We start from the raw sequence: 13127 nt of genomic DNA, 5'->3' as shown, positions 1-13127 counted from the left end.
TCCCGACTCCCAGCAACAGAGGCCGGTGTTTACCGAGCACCAAGTGTGTGCTTAGGCGCAGGTGCTGGTCCTTTGCAAGGATTCATTCATTTGATTCATGAGATAGGAACTGCCATACCTCCATTTTATGGAGGAGGGAACTCGCCAAAGTCAGAGGCAGTGTTCAGATTCAACATCGTAACCACTGGCTGCACCGTGTGTCAGAGCTGCTGGGCACGGCAGAGTTTGCAGCAGCGATGCACCTCTCGCCTCCCTCGTGGAGCTGGGCAGCGTACTTGGGTAACATGGGGCGGGGCTGGGGCCAGGTGCAAAGTCACGATGGCCTTTGAAGCAGGTGGAGAGGTAGTGAGGGTCCCCCTGGAGGGCCTCTTGGGTCGGGGGTTGTAGGTGGGTCTGTTCCTGCCAGGAGCTAAGGCTGAGGCCGGGCTGTGTGACCTCTAAGATTTCTCCCATGGATATTCTGAGGGTGCTCAAGCAACTACTCGGTGTCAGACCTGCTCACTGCTGGACACAGATGACAGCTGGCCTCTCATCCCAGTTGGAACGGTTGAGTGTCCCTTGGCTCCTGCAGAGCTGAGGACCCCCGGGGTCAGGTGTTGTGAGGCAGATGGGGAAGGGGGCCAGAGGGTGGCAGGCAGGAGAAGTGGCTCTTATGAAAGGAGCTGCTGAACCATGGAGGAGGCTGGTCAGGGCCAGGGTAAGGCCATCCAGGGGCACGCCAGGGCCGAGCTAGGACCCTGGTCAGCGCATGTGAGCTCAGGACCACGGAGAGCTCCACAGGAGCCGGCTACACCCTGGTGGCAGCTATCAGGTTTGTCTGCATCCGGAAGGCCGCTGCCCGCCTGGCTAGCCCCAGAGTCACAGCCTGTGACCTCCAGGGAGCATCTGTCTTCTCTCTGGGAAGGAGCCCCCACCGGACTCAGCCAACGCCCAGACCCCAAGGCTGTACCTGGGTCGTGGGGTTTGGCTCATCTGTTTCTTTCTCTCGCCTCCTAAGCGTATCAAGCAGAGCCCAAGGAAGGAGGTCACAGGAGAAGTGAGAGAGGGAGGGGAGGAAGAAAGTCTGCCCAGCTGGAGCCTTTGTGGCATGGCCGTGGCTACGAGTCAGTACAGAACGAGGGGCCCAGGGAGGGCTGGTCCTACCACCATGCTGGGTCAGGGTCAACCTCTGGCTTCTGTGATGATCTGGCTACCTGGAAGCCCCCATCACCTTCATGCAGGAGATCCAGGCCACTGGCTCTGGGTGCAAATCACAGAGTGTGTGTTGGGGGGTGCCTACGGGCTGGGGATTCTTCTAGGGAGGCTCCCAGGGAGACTCATAGTTCCTCCCTCCTTTCCCTGGAGCCCCAGGAAGCAGGGCACCATTTCCCAGCCACTCCCCCGTCAGGCTCAGGTTCTGCCAGACTCCACTTATGCCTGTGAGGCCCCCACTCTGATCCTCGCTGCTCTTAAACAAGACAGTGCCCACCAGGGCCCAGGCCCTGCCGAAGGCTCGGCGCCAAGCCTTTGCACCAGCTGCGCCCCTCCGCCCACCTGAAGGCCCTCTGCTTCCAGGCAGGAGAGTGACAGTAGTGGTTAAGAGCTAAAGCTTACTGGGCACTTCTATGTGCTAGGCACTTTCCTTGGATTGTTACCGAGCCCTCATTTGCTAGATGAGAAAAAGGAGGCAACTTCTTAACTTGCCCAAGGCCGCAGAGATAGCAAATGGCAGAGCCAGGATTGGAACTGGGTATCCGGTTCTCAAGTCTGTGTGTGTGCAAGTGACAGTGAGCCTGTGGAAGCGGCTCTTGTTGAGCACCTGCCATTCCAGCTCTATGCCCTGGGAGCTCACGTCCACCTGGGACATGAACAGCCCAGGAGACGAGCTCTAAGTGAGGAGTGCTGGGAAAGGGACGGGGGTGGGGGCTGTGGAATCGTCTCCCCAATGAGGTGTTCTCTTTTGAAGTGCGCCGGGCAGTGCTTAGAGAGAGGACCCTGCAGAATCAGAGCTGCCTCCCGTTCCAGCTCTGCCATGTAGCATCTCCACAGCAGCTGCGCTGGGTGGCCTCCCCCACCCCCGGCAAGGGCTGTCCATCCTTCAGGTCCGGGGGCCATCCACTCCCCCGCTCACAGCTGGGTCATGGGCAGATGCAGCAGAATCAGCTTCCTGCACCATTTCCTCTTGTCTAGACCGTACAGCGGGCTCCTCGCTGCTCTCCCTGCCCTGCCTTTGAGGTGACCGTCTGCTCCCCGCAGAGCAGCCCAAGTGAGCTTGTTCCGCCCTAGTCTCTGCTCAGAATCCTCCTGTGAAAGCCACACTTCCAGCATCGGCCCCAGGCCCTGTGCGATCTTGCCCATCCACCTCCCTCCCCTCTGCCCTCCTGTGGTTTCTCCTGGGCGCTGGCTGTTCTGCCCGGAACCTGCTGCCCCCGCAGCCCCACGTCTCAGCGAGGCCTGCCCTGGCCCCTCCCATCACTGGTGACCACGCCCCTCCTGTCCTTTACCGTTGCTCTTGCTCCAGGGCGGGACTTTTCTGATGTGCCCTGTGATTGGACTCATTTTGGTTGCCATGGTCCCTTGCCCGGCTCCCCCCGCACCTGCTCCTCAGGGTGGGGTTTGGGGGCTGGGGATGAATGGGGGTTCTGGTAGGCCTTGTCTCCTGTGCTCCCAGGGCCAGAGCAGTGCCTGGCACCCAGCAGGCTCTTGATAAGCGGTTGCTGAGTGAATGGAGGAGATGGGCCGGGTGACACCCTGCGAGGGGTTGTGTGGGTTGGGTGCAGTGGTGGCTGTTCCATCCCCTGGCTTGTCTTCCCTGGTCACCGGGAGATGCTCAGTGGGGCCCTTATCACCCCGCTTGGGTTGAACCTGACATATGGAGGAGCCCCGGGGCAGCTTTGCCACTGAATGATCTGTTGGTCCCACCGAATGGAGTCTGACCCTTACTAATTGTGTGTCACTGAGCAAGTCATATCATCTGTCTGGCCTCAGTCTCCTCATCTGTAAAAGGGGAATGACAGTGGTACCTGCTTCGTGTGGGGAGGATTCAGTGAGAACAGGCTCTAACGAGCTCAGGACAGCAGCTGGCCTCTGCGTGTCAGCCATCATCACCTGTGGTTACCCCTGATGGTTCTGATGAAGTTTTATCACAGAAGTAGAAATGCTGGAGCTGGGACCTAATTGGGTTCCACGGCTTTAGTCCCCAGCTGGGACAGCTGCCCAGGGAGGGCTACGGTCCCAGCTGCAAGGAGGAGAGGTTGGCTTGGGAATGGAACTTAGGTTCGAGTTCTGACTCAGTCACCTTCTTATGTCCTTTGGGGAAAGGACATCGCCATCATTCTGCATCTCAAATTCCCTGTCTGTCAAAATGGGGCGGACAGCATCCTCAGGCTCCCCCGGGGGGGTGAGACTCAGATGAGACCCCGAGTGCCAGTGCTTATTTATTTATTCACTTTATTTATATACCAGGCAGTCTTTAAACGTGTGTCTGATGACACAACCTCGTAAATCAGCTATACTTTTATTTTATTTATTTATTTATTTGTTTTTGGTCTTTTGAGGGCCACACTGTGGCATATAGAGGTTCCCAGGCTAGGGGTCAAATCGGGAGCTGTAGCTGCTGGCCTGCACCACAGCCACAGCAAGGCCAGATCCGAGCCGTGTCTGTGACCTACACCACAGCTCATGGCAACGCCAGATCCTTAACCCACTGAGCGAGCAGGGATCAAACCTGCAACCTCATGGTTCCTAGTCGGAGTCGTTTCTGCTGCGCCCTGACGGAACTCCTATACTTTAATTTTAAAAAGTTTTTAGGGGTTCCCGTCATGGCTCAGTGGAAACAAATCTGACTAGTATCCATGAGGATGCAGGTTTGATCCCTGGCCTTGTTCATTGGGTCAGTGAGCTGTGGTGTAGGTTGCAGATGCAGCTGAGATATGATGTGGCTGTGGCGGTGGTGTAGGCCAGCAGCTGCAGCTCCCGATTTGACCCCTAGCCTGGGAACCTCCATAGGCCAAGGGTGTAGACCTAAAAAGACCAAAAAAAATGTTTTTTAAACGTAATTGAAGGACTTAACAAAAATACTTGAAGTTAAGATAAAAAGGAATCAGGGCAAGAAGAGGAAGAGTTGAAAAAACAGGCAGCGGTAAGGGAAGGTGTCCCGGAAAACTTGGCCTGAGAGGCGCTGACTTGTCTTTGAGTCTCCTGGCAGCCGGAGTGGTGAGAGAGACATGCCCGGCTCCGGGATTCCTGGCAGCAAGACTGTTGAGCCTTATCACATGGCCCCAGCAGTTAGGAGGGGGATCCCGGGCCCTGGTGAGTCTGCCTGTGAAGGGCACAGCTGGCCAGCTGTAACTAGATCCTGAAAACCAGCCTGGCCAGGGAGCCATGGGACCGCGGGGTCAGGGTGACCCCAGCAGGGCCAGAGGGGGCCCTTTGCTCTAAGCAGGGCGTATACTTGCCTCCCTGAGTGTCTCTCACCTTCCTAAGGCCTTCGTTCACTGCTGCCAGGGGATTCAGGCTGAGCAGCAGCTCCCACCCTGCCCGCCCACCTCACAGCCATTTCAGGCCAACAAGGGCTGGGACTGGGGGTCCCACAGAGACAGGCCCCAAGTGGGGAAAACAGTCTGCCTTGCAAGGTCTCGAAAGCCCGCCGGGGGGCCCCTCTGGAGGCTTCTGCAGTTGGCCGTGTTGCCTTGTGCCTGCTCCTTGCTGCAGCAAGAGCTCTTATCTGCCTGCCTCTGTTGAGCCGCAGCCCATTGGTTGCCCCTCCACTCACCCTGCTGGCCTGGCCCGCCCAGTCTCACTTTGCCAGAGCGGGGCTGGAATCCACTCTCGGGCAAGGAGACTGGCAGACCCCTTCCGAGTGTTGCCAAGGAGCAGCCCTCCCTCCAGCCTTCCCCAAAGCCAATGGCGATAAGTCACACCTGCCCCAGGGCAGCTGACATTTAGCAGAGGTCAGGCCCACCCTCGATTGTCCTGCCTCCTACAGTCAGCTGTGCCAGCCACCTGCTGGCAGGCTCTGGGGGGTCAGCAGTTAAACTGGAGGAGATGGGAGGTCTGGGACCTGACAGCACAAGTCCTACCTAGCCTGGAAGACTGGCACTGCGACTGCCCCTCACTAGCCTGCTCAGGACGCCTACCGAGGTGAGGCCGGGACGGGCGGGCCTCCTCTACAGAATCAAAGGGTTGGAGGAGAGGATTTTTCAGGTTTGTTGTACGGAGTTCCCCGGTGGTCACTGCTGTGGCTCAGGTCTCTGCCGTGTGCAGTTTCGATCCCCGGCTTGGGAACTTCTGTCTGCCATGGGTGCAGCTGAACAAACCCGTTGGGTCTAGCTCAAACATTTCATGATGTTGTAGCTTATGACCATGTGGCTTGGAGAAAAGTTATGTTGGAGTCTTCCAGCCTCAAGCTCTAAAAGTTCACCCCAGCATCTCTACCCGTTTCACAGATCCCGGTCTCAGCCCCTCCTGTGACTTGGTAGGTCGCCCCAACCAAGTCACTGGTCCCACTCCGCCAAATGGGGATAGCCTCGTGGCCGGCCCGCCTACCTTCCTAGACTGTGTGGTTAGAGTTGAAAGTACTCTCTTGCTGCACAGGTTCACTCATGAGATAAAGGCACATGCGAAGAAAATGGTGGCATTTAGTTCAGGTAATGTCCCCGTTTCAGTTTCCTAGCCAGGGCCTGTATGGTGATGTAGGGTGTGAATATTGGGGGAACCTGGTCGAGGGGTGTTAAGGAACCCTCTGTACTATGTCTGCAACTTCTGATAAGCTACAAGTATTCTAAAATAGGAAGTTTATTTAAATTGCAAAAACCAGGAGTTCCTGCCATGGAGCAGTGGGTTGAGAATCTGACTGGTAGGGGCTGGGGTCACCACGGAAGTGCAGGTTCCATCCCCAGCCCGGCTCAGTGGGTTCGAGGATCTGGGGTTGCTGCAGCTGTGGCGTAGGTGGCAGCTGGGACTCACATTCAGTCCCTGGCCTGGGGACTTCCATATGCTGCCAGCACGGCCACACAAAATTTTTTTTTAATTGTAAAAAATAATATGCAAGGCTTCCGTTCCACAGCCACAACCTAACCGATCAGTCCGACTGTGTAAACGAACAGAGGATGTTTATATCACGACCCCTCATGAACACGGAGTGATTCATTCCAAATGATCATGGAATGTTATGTGAGGGTTTTTTTGTTTTTGGGGGTTTTTTTAGGGCTGTATATTGCATTTGGAGCGTATGGACGTTCCCAGGCTACGGGTCAAACTGGAGCTGCAGCTGCCAGCCTATGCCACAGCCGCAGCAATGCCAGATCTGAGCCAAGTTGGTGACCTAAACTGCAGCTTGCAGCAACGCCACATCCTTAACCACTGAGCGAGACCAGGGCTCGAATCCACATCCTCATGGATACTAGTTGGGTTTTTTACCTGCTGAGCCACAACGGGAACTCGGTTATGTGAGATTTTAAAGGAAATTGTAGGTTTGATTCTACTGATATGAAAATCTCTTTAATCTATTGGGGGTTTTTTTTGTTTGCTTTTGTTCATTTGGGGGTTTTTTGGCCACACCTGTGACATTCGGAAGTTCCCAGGCCAGGGATGGAAACTGTGCCACAGCAGTGACCCAAGCCACAGCAGTGACAATGCCAGACCCTTAACCTGTTAGGCCACCAGGGAACTCTGGCTTTAATCTATTGTGTGTTTGTGTTTTAATCTACTGTTGACGGGGGAAAAAAACCACTTGACTGGGCGTAGTGTCCAATATGATATTTATGAAGAACTGAGAAGAGAAAAGTTGCATTTAAAACCAGTGCTACACCTCAAGCAGATGAACTGTTCATGCCTGGATGTTCCCCTTCATTACTCCCTGGCATGGAGTAATGAAGGGGAACGTTTACTTAATTTTGTTCTTTAGGTTTGTTAGAATTAAAAGTGTTCACTTGAGGAGTTCCCTTGTGGCACACTGGGTTAAGTATAAGGTGTTGTCACTACTGTAACTCGGGTTTGATCCCTGGCCCAGGAACTTCCACGTGTCATGAGTGCGCCAAAAAAAAAAAAAAAAAAAAAAAAAAAAAGTGTTCCCTTGCGACCTGTTAATTTTGCCAGTGAAAAAAGTTTGTCGGAGTTCCCATCATGGCTGTGGTGCAGTGGAAACAAATCCGACTAGGAACCATGACGTTGCGGGTTCGATCCCTGGCCTCGCTCAGTTGGTTAAGGATCCGGCGTCAATATAGCCACACACACACACAAAAAGATAAGAGACACGATTTTTTAAAAAGATAAAGAGATCAGGATAGATGGACAGACAGAATGAGAAAGCACTCCTGGTGGTGCTGGGAAGGGCCCCCAGTCAGCAGCCTGCAGCCCACTGTCCCTCTCCCTTGGGGCCTGGAAGCCCAGGGGGCAGGTTTTGCACTGCGGGGTTGAGCGTTTCCCAGGATGCATTTTGTTCCTGGAGTAAAGCCTAGCAATGCAGCTGGTCCAGGCAGGGAGGGGCGGGCCAGATGGAGGGCAGCGTGGACAAGGGTGGGGGGTGCTGTGTGCTGACCTGGTGCTCTCCCAGGGGAGGACTTGTGGGAGCAGGGGGCGTCCTCAGCTGCCAGGGGTTTCCTTGGTGCGGGGTTTCCAGGGGTATTTGGCACAGTGAGTTGGGCTCAGACCCGGCTCCTGGAGAAGTCCCCTGGAGGTGACTTCATGCAGGGGCGCCAGGTTCGGGCCAGGACATTCACAAACACGGTGGCAGCAAAGGCCTCTCCATTCCCTTCCTTAGGAGAAAAGCCTCGGGCTCCGCTCGCCCAGGTCTGCAGACCCGCAGGCTTCCAGAGCCTTGACCAGTTGCTCTCTCCCTCTTTGCTGCAGGATGAAGATGAGACGCTACAAGCTCTTTCTCATGTTCTGCATGGCCGGCCTGTGCCTCATCTCCTTCCTGCACTTCTTTAAAACCCTGTCCTATGTCACCTTCCCCAGGGAACTGGCCTCCCTCAGCCCTAACCTCGTGTCCAGCTTCTTCTGGAACAATGCCCCGGTTACACCCCAGGCCAGCCCCGAGCCAGGTAGCCCAGACCTGCTGCGAACCCCTCTCTATTCCCACTCGCCCCTGCTCCAGCCGCTGTCCCCGAGCAAGGCCACGGAGGAACTCCACCGTATGGACTTTGCGATGCCGGAGGACACCGCGGAGTATTTCGTGCGCACCAAAGCGGGGGGCGTCTGCTTCAAGCCAGGTACCAAGACGCTGGAGAAGCCCCCATCCGGGCGGCCAGAGGAGAAGGCGGAGGTGGGCGACGGCTCGTCCGCGCGGGGCCCGGCCCGGCACCTGCTGAGCACGCGGGAGCGGCCGGGGGCCCGCAGCGCGCGGCGCAAGTGGGTGGAGTGCGTGTGCCTCCCGGGCTGGCACGGGCCGAGCTGCGGTGTGCCCACAGTGGTGCAGTACTCCAACCTGCCCACCAAGGAGCGCCTGGTGCCCCGGGAGGTGCCGCGGCGGATCATCAACGCCATCAACATCAACCACGAGTTCGACCTGCTGGACGTGCGCTTCCACGAGCTGGGCGACGTGGTGGACGCCTTCGTGGTGTGTGAGTCCAACTTCACGGCCTACGGGGAGCCGCGGCCGCTCAAGTTCCGCGAGATGCTGACCAACGGCACCTTCGAGTACATCCGGCACAAGGTGCTCTACGTCTTCCTGGACCACTTCCCGCTGGGCGGGCGGCAGGACGGCTGGATCGCCGACGACTACCTGCGCACCTTCCTGACGCAGGACGGCGTGTCGCGGCTGCGCAACCTGCGGCCCGACGACGTCTTCATCATCAACGACGCCGACGAGATCCCCGCGCGCGACGGCGTGCTCTTCCTCAAGCTCTACGACGGCTGGACGGAGCCCTTCGCCTTCCACATGCGCAAGTCGCTGTACGGCTTCTTCTGGAAGCAGCCGGGCACCCTGGAGGTGGTGTCGGGCTGCACGGTGGACATGCTGCAGACGGTGTACGGGCTGGACGGCATCCGCCTGCGCCGCCGCCAGTACTACACCATGCCCAACTTCCGCCAGTACGAGAACCGCACGGGCCACATCCTGGTACAGTGGTCGCTGGGCAGCCCCCTGCACTTCGCCGGCTGGCACTGCTCCTGGTGCTTCACGCCCGAGGGCATCTACTTCAAGCTCGTGTCTGCCCAGAACGGCGACTTCCCCCGCTGGGGTGACTACGAGGACAAGCGGGACCTCAATTACATCCGGAGCTTGATCCGCACGGGGGGCTGGTTCGACGGCACGCAGCAGGAGTACCCGCCCGCGGACCCCAGCGAGCACATGTATGCCCCTAAGTACCTGCTCAAGAACTACGACCAGTTCCGCTACCTGCTGGACAACCCCTACCAGGAGCCCAAGAGCACAGCGGACGGTGGGAGGCGGAACAAGGGTCCCCAGGGAAGGCCGCCCGCCAGAGACAAATTGGACGTGGTCGAAGGCTAAGGCTGCATGATCTCATAGGGCCAGTGGCAGGGGTGGGTGCCGCTGCCGCTCCTGCTACCTTCCCACCTCCTTCTGCCTTCTGGCTGGTTCTTAAGAGGACCAAGAGTGGATGGGTGGGCATGTCTTTCCTGTTCAAGCCCTTGTGAATCCAGGGTCAGGCTTTGAGCTCAGAAAACATCCTTCCTCGTCAGGAGAGGAGAGCAGGACCTGCTGCCCGTCAAGAGCACTGTGGCCAGGAGGTGCCCGGAGAGCATGCATGGTGGTCACGGCCAGGGGGTGGTGCCGGGTGGGGAAGGGCGCCTGCGAGAACTCCCTCGGGCTGCCAGGTGGGAGCCGCAGTCCCCCCAGGGAGAAGCCCATCCTTTGGCCTCCTGGGTCTTTGTACCCACAGTGGGAAAAGGGGGGATGCCAGGAGATGCAGGGCTCTGTGAATAGATGCACTTGAGCCCAAGAGGAAGAAGGGACCGCAGGGTGGGAGGGGATGAAAAATGGCATCCAGCTGGGAGGGAGCGCCGATGGATGCTTTGCAGGGTCCTGAGGAGAGCTGGGCGGGCGGTGGGAGAGCTCCACCACCTGCCCTCCAGGACACACTGTACGGTGGCCCTGTGCTCCCCAGCCCCTCCGGATCTGACACAGGCGTGGGGCCTGGGGACATCTGGGAAGTCTTCCTTTTGGTTCCAGACCTGCCCTTGACATTCCTTCCGTTTTATACCTCCATCTTGTGCCACCCACCCCCCACCCCCCAGTCCTGGCAAGGCCAGGTGTCCAGCTCTCAGAATGGGACGGGACCATCAGCCAACCTCGTAGGTCAGACCCGGGGGGAGGAGCCTCCCCCTCCCCATCACCCCTTCCCACTGGAACCCACAGTGCCAGCTCTCCACCGTCACAGGTGGAGTCACCCAAGTGCCCCTCCTTGGGGCTGCCTCGGGGCCAGGAAGGAGCCACAAGCCTGCCCTCGGCCCAAGAGGGACAGTAAGGCCAGTCCTGTGTCACCTCATTCCTTCGTTGCCTCATGGGGGAGGGGGATGTATTTGCTAGAGTAGATTCTAAACCGCTGTAATTAAGAGACCCCAAAATACAGTGAGTGAAGGAAGGCCGAAGCCTGTTTCTAACTCCCCCCCCGGGGAGGGAGACGGCCTGGCTCTAGCAGGCAGCTCTGCTGTCTGCCCTTTGTCACACCTTCCAATTCCAGACAGAGGGGTTGCTGCAGCGCCCACCGTCATGTGTGCGTCCACGCCTGGGGGACTCAGAATAGACATGGGGAGGGCACACCCTTTCTGGTAAGAGCATGAGCTAGAGGTGGCACAGTCACTTCTGATGGCATCTCACTGGCCAGGACTTAGTCACATGGCTGCTAGTAGCTGCAAGGGAAGCTGGGAAGAGTAGTTTTCGGCTGGGCTGCCCCGTTCATTTCTTAAAGGAAGGAGGAGGGGATGGGTGTGGGGACGAGGAGCATGGCTGGCAGAGGGGGAGGACAGAGGGTAGAATGAGTGCTTCCGCCGCCTCACTGGCCACCCAGGGCCCGGGTGTGGTGAGAGCCTGCAGTTGTGGGCAGGATGAACACCCCCTCCCCCAAGCCCCCTCAGGCGTTTACCCAGTAATGCCAGGACGCAGAGCCTACCTGTGGAATGGTGCCCGTTTGTGCGCGTGTGTGTGTATTTATGGGCATGGGTGCATGCTTGGTGTGTACTTGTACGTGTCTACGTCGGTGTGTCCCTGTACATAGATGCTTGTGTGTGGAGGTGAGAGCAGGGCCCAGGCCGCCCCTTTCCGGGGACCTGGAGCCTGTGGCCACACCTCCTGCAACTCCCCAAAACGACTGAGGCTGACAGCCACTTGGGGAGCCTGGAAAGCAAGGCGAAAGGGGACGTGGGGGCCATCTGTCTGTCTGTCTTTCAGTCCACGGAATAAGAAGCCGCCTGGCCTGAGGGCTGTACAGCTGCAAGCCCGCTACCTCTCTGCCCCCTTCTCCAGGCTGGCCGGGGGGCCCTGGCCTCCGGTCCACTGGCTCAGGGGCAGGAGAAGGAACTGGGGAGGAGCTTAGAGCCACCTGGCCCCACCTCCCCTCTCAGACCCCAGAGGGCCAGGCACGTTCATGGTCACCGCCAAGTGGAGGCCTGGCCACGGAGCGGAGGGGACAGCTGGCAGAGGGGTGGGGGGCCAAGGCATGGGGTTGAAGAATTTCACTTTTACTCACATCATACACTGGGAATTTCGGGGGCAGGGGAACCCTGGGCCACTCCCCCAGTATTAAAGGGAAGCCAAACTGTGAATGTGACCGCCAGCGCACTGCTGGCCCTGTCACCAGAGCCAGCTTTCTTCCCCGGGGAACCACTGGCCCGATGGCCTCCAGCCTCAAGGAGGCCCGGCCCGCCTTCGGGTCACGCTGGTTCCCACGGGCAGGCGTGGGAGAGCTTTGGGGGCAAAGGTGACCGTCGGGGTGGGGAAACACAACTTGCCCGAGCAGCAGGCAGGGCCCTGGGAAACGTGTAAGTTAAGGACACCAGTAATAACAATAGTATTATTTTTTTTGTAAGGGAAAAATCAATATGTACATTCTGAAATCATTTTCTCTGTAAATGGTTGGATTTCATTTCACCCTTAAAGGGATGTTTAAAGGAAAAGATAATATTAATAATAAAAGCAGCTACAAAGTCTGAAGGGTGTGCTTGCACGGCCGGTTTGGGGGTGCACTGGGCCAGGAAGGGGTGCGAAGGGGTGGCTCTGGGCTTGCTGAGTCAGTGGGGTGTGAGCTGGGGAGGAGAAGGGGGGCCATTCTGAGCATGTGTCTTCCTGTACAGTTCCTGTACAGTTCCCCCACCCCCAGCCCGACCGAGGCAGGCAGCGTCTGGGCCTGGAAAGGGAGGGTCCTTCGAGAAGCAGCCTGGCCTGGCCATGCCCACTCCCCTGAGGTGGGGGGGTGCCCCTGGGGGATCTAGATGAAGACTTCGACCTTGGTGCCAGCGCCACGGGTGAGAGGGGAGCGATTCTCCCCCAGCTGTGCTCTCCGTGGCCTTCCTCCTACACCTGCCAGGGTCCTGAGGCCACACAGCCACTTGGTGGCAGAACAGGTGAATTCCCAGCCCCTGTCCTGTCACCAGCCCCCTGGGACAGGCCAGGGCAGCAGCCTCTAGGATTGGTCATCTCCCCCACGTGATGGTGCCCAGGCCGTGGAATGTGGGGACTTCTGGAGGCTTTCTCTAGGCCCTGCGGATCCTGGCATGTCCTGGGGAGGGGAGCCTCAGGGTATTTTCGAAGCAGACTCTCAGAGATGGTGAGACACTTTGAACCCTGCCTCAGTCTCTCATGAGGTGGGCTGTGTAGCCTCTGTGTTTAGGTGGGAGACTGGGGACAAGGAGCGGCAGCCGTGTAGGTGGCCAGAGCAGGGGCTAAGGCGCCAGGCACTTTACCTGCATACCTCTGTCTCCTGGACTCCCGGCCACACCCCCAAAGTCCAGGAGGACTGAGCAAGAGCAGAGGACATGGAGATGCCACGTCTGTCTGGGAGAGAGCAACGGTGACCAGTCACCACTAAGACCCCACCTACCACCCTTAACTTAATTCCCGTCTGGTTTGTTTGTTTTTTTTTTTTGTCTTTTTTGCTATTTCTTTGGGCCGCTCCTGCGGCATATGGAGGTTCCCAGGCTAGGGGTCGAATCGGAGCTGTAGCCACCAGCCTACGCCAGAGCCACAG

The 13127-nt window shown here is 57.9% G+C and overlaps 1 protein-coding gene across 2 annotated transcripts in view; it reads left to right on the top strand.

The window, feature by feature from the left end:
- Positions 1-12090, top strand: part of MGAT3 (beta-1,4-mannosyl-glycoprotein 4-beta-N-acetylglucosaminyltransferase) — a 29170-nt gene extending 17080 nt beyond the window's left edge. For both annotated transcript variants that reach the window (XM_021091473.2, XM_013997511.3), the window contains exon 2: positions 7831-12090. In XM_021091473.2, the coding sequence (XP_020947132.1) occupies positions 7832-9433 (1602 nt within the window). In that variant the 5' untranslated portion in view covers position 7831 and the 3' untranslated portion in view covers positions 9434-12090. The remainder of the gene's footprint in view (positions 1-7830) is intronic.
- The last annotated feature ends 1037 nt before the right edge of the window (positions 12091-13127 follow it).

This window comes from Sus scrofa, chromosome 5 (genome assembly GCF_054392235.1).
Source record: "Sus scrofa isolate SSC_HxYL_T2T_F1_AM1 chromosome 5, Sscrofa_HxYL_maternal_Yorkshire_Landrace_v2.0, whole genome shotgun sequence".
Taxonomy (NCBI): Eukaryota; Metazoa; Chordata; class Mammalia; order Artiodactyla; family Suidae; genus Sus; species Sus scrofa.
Note: the sequence above shows the minus strand (reverse complement) of the source record. Positions and strands in the feature narration are given on the sequence as shown.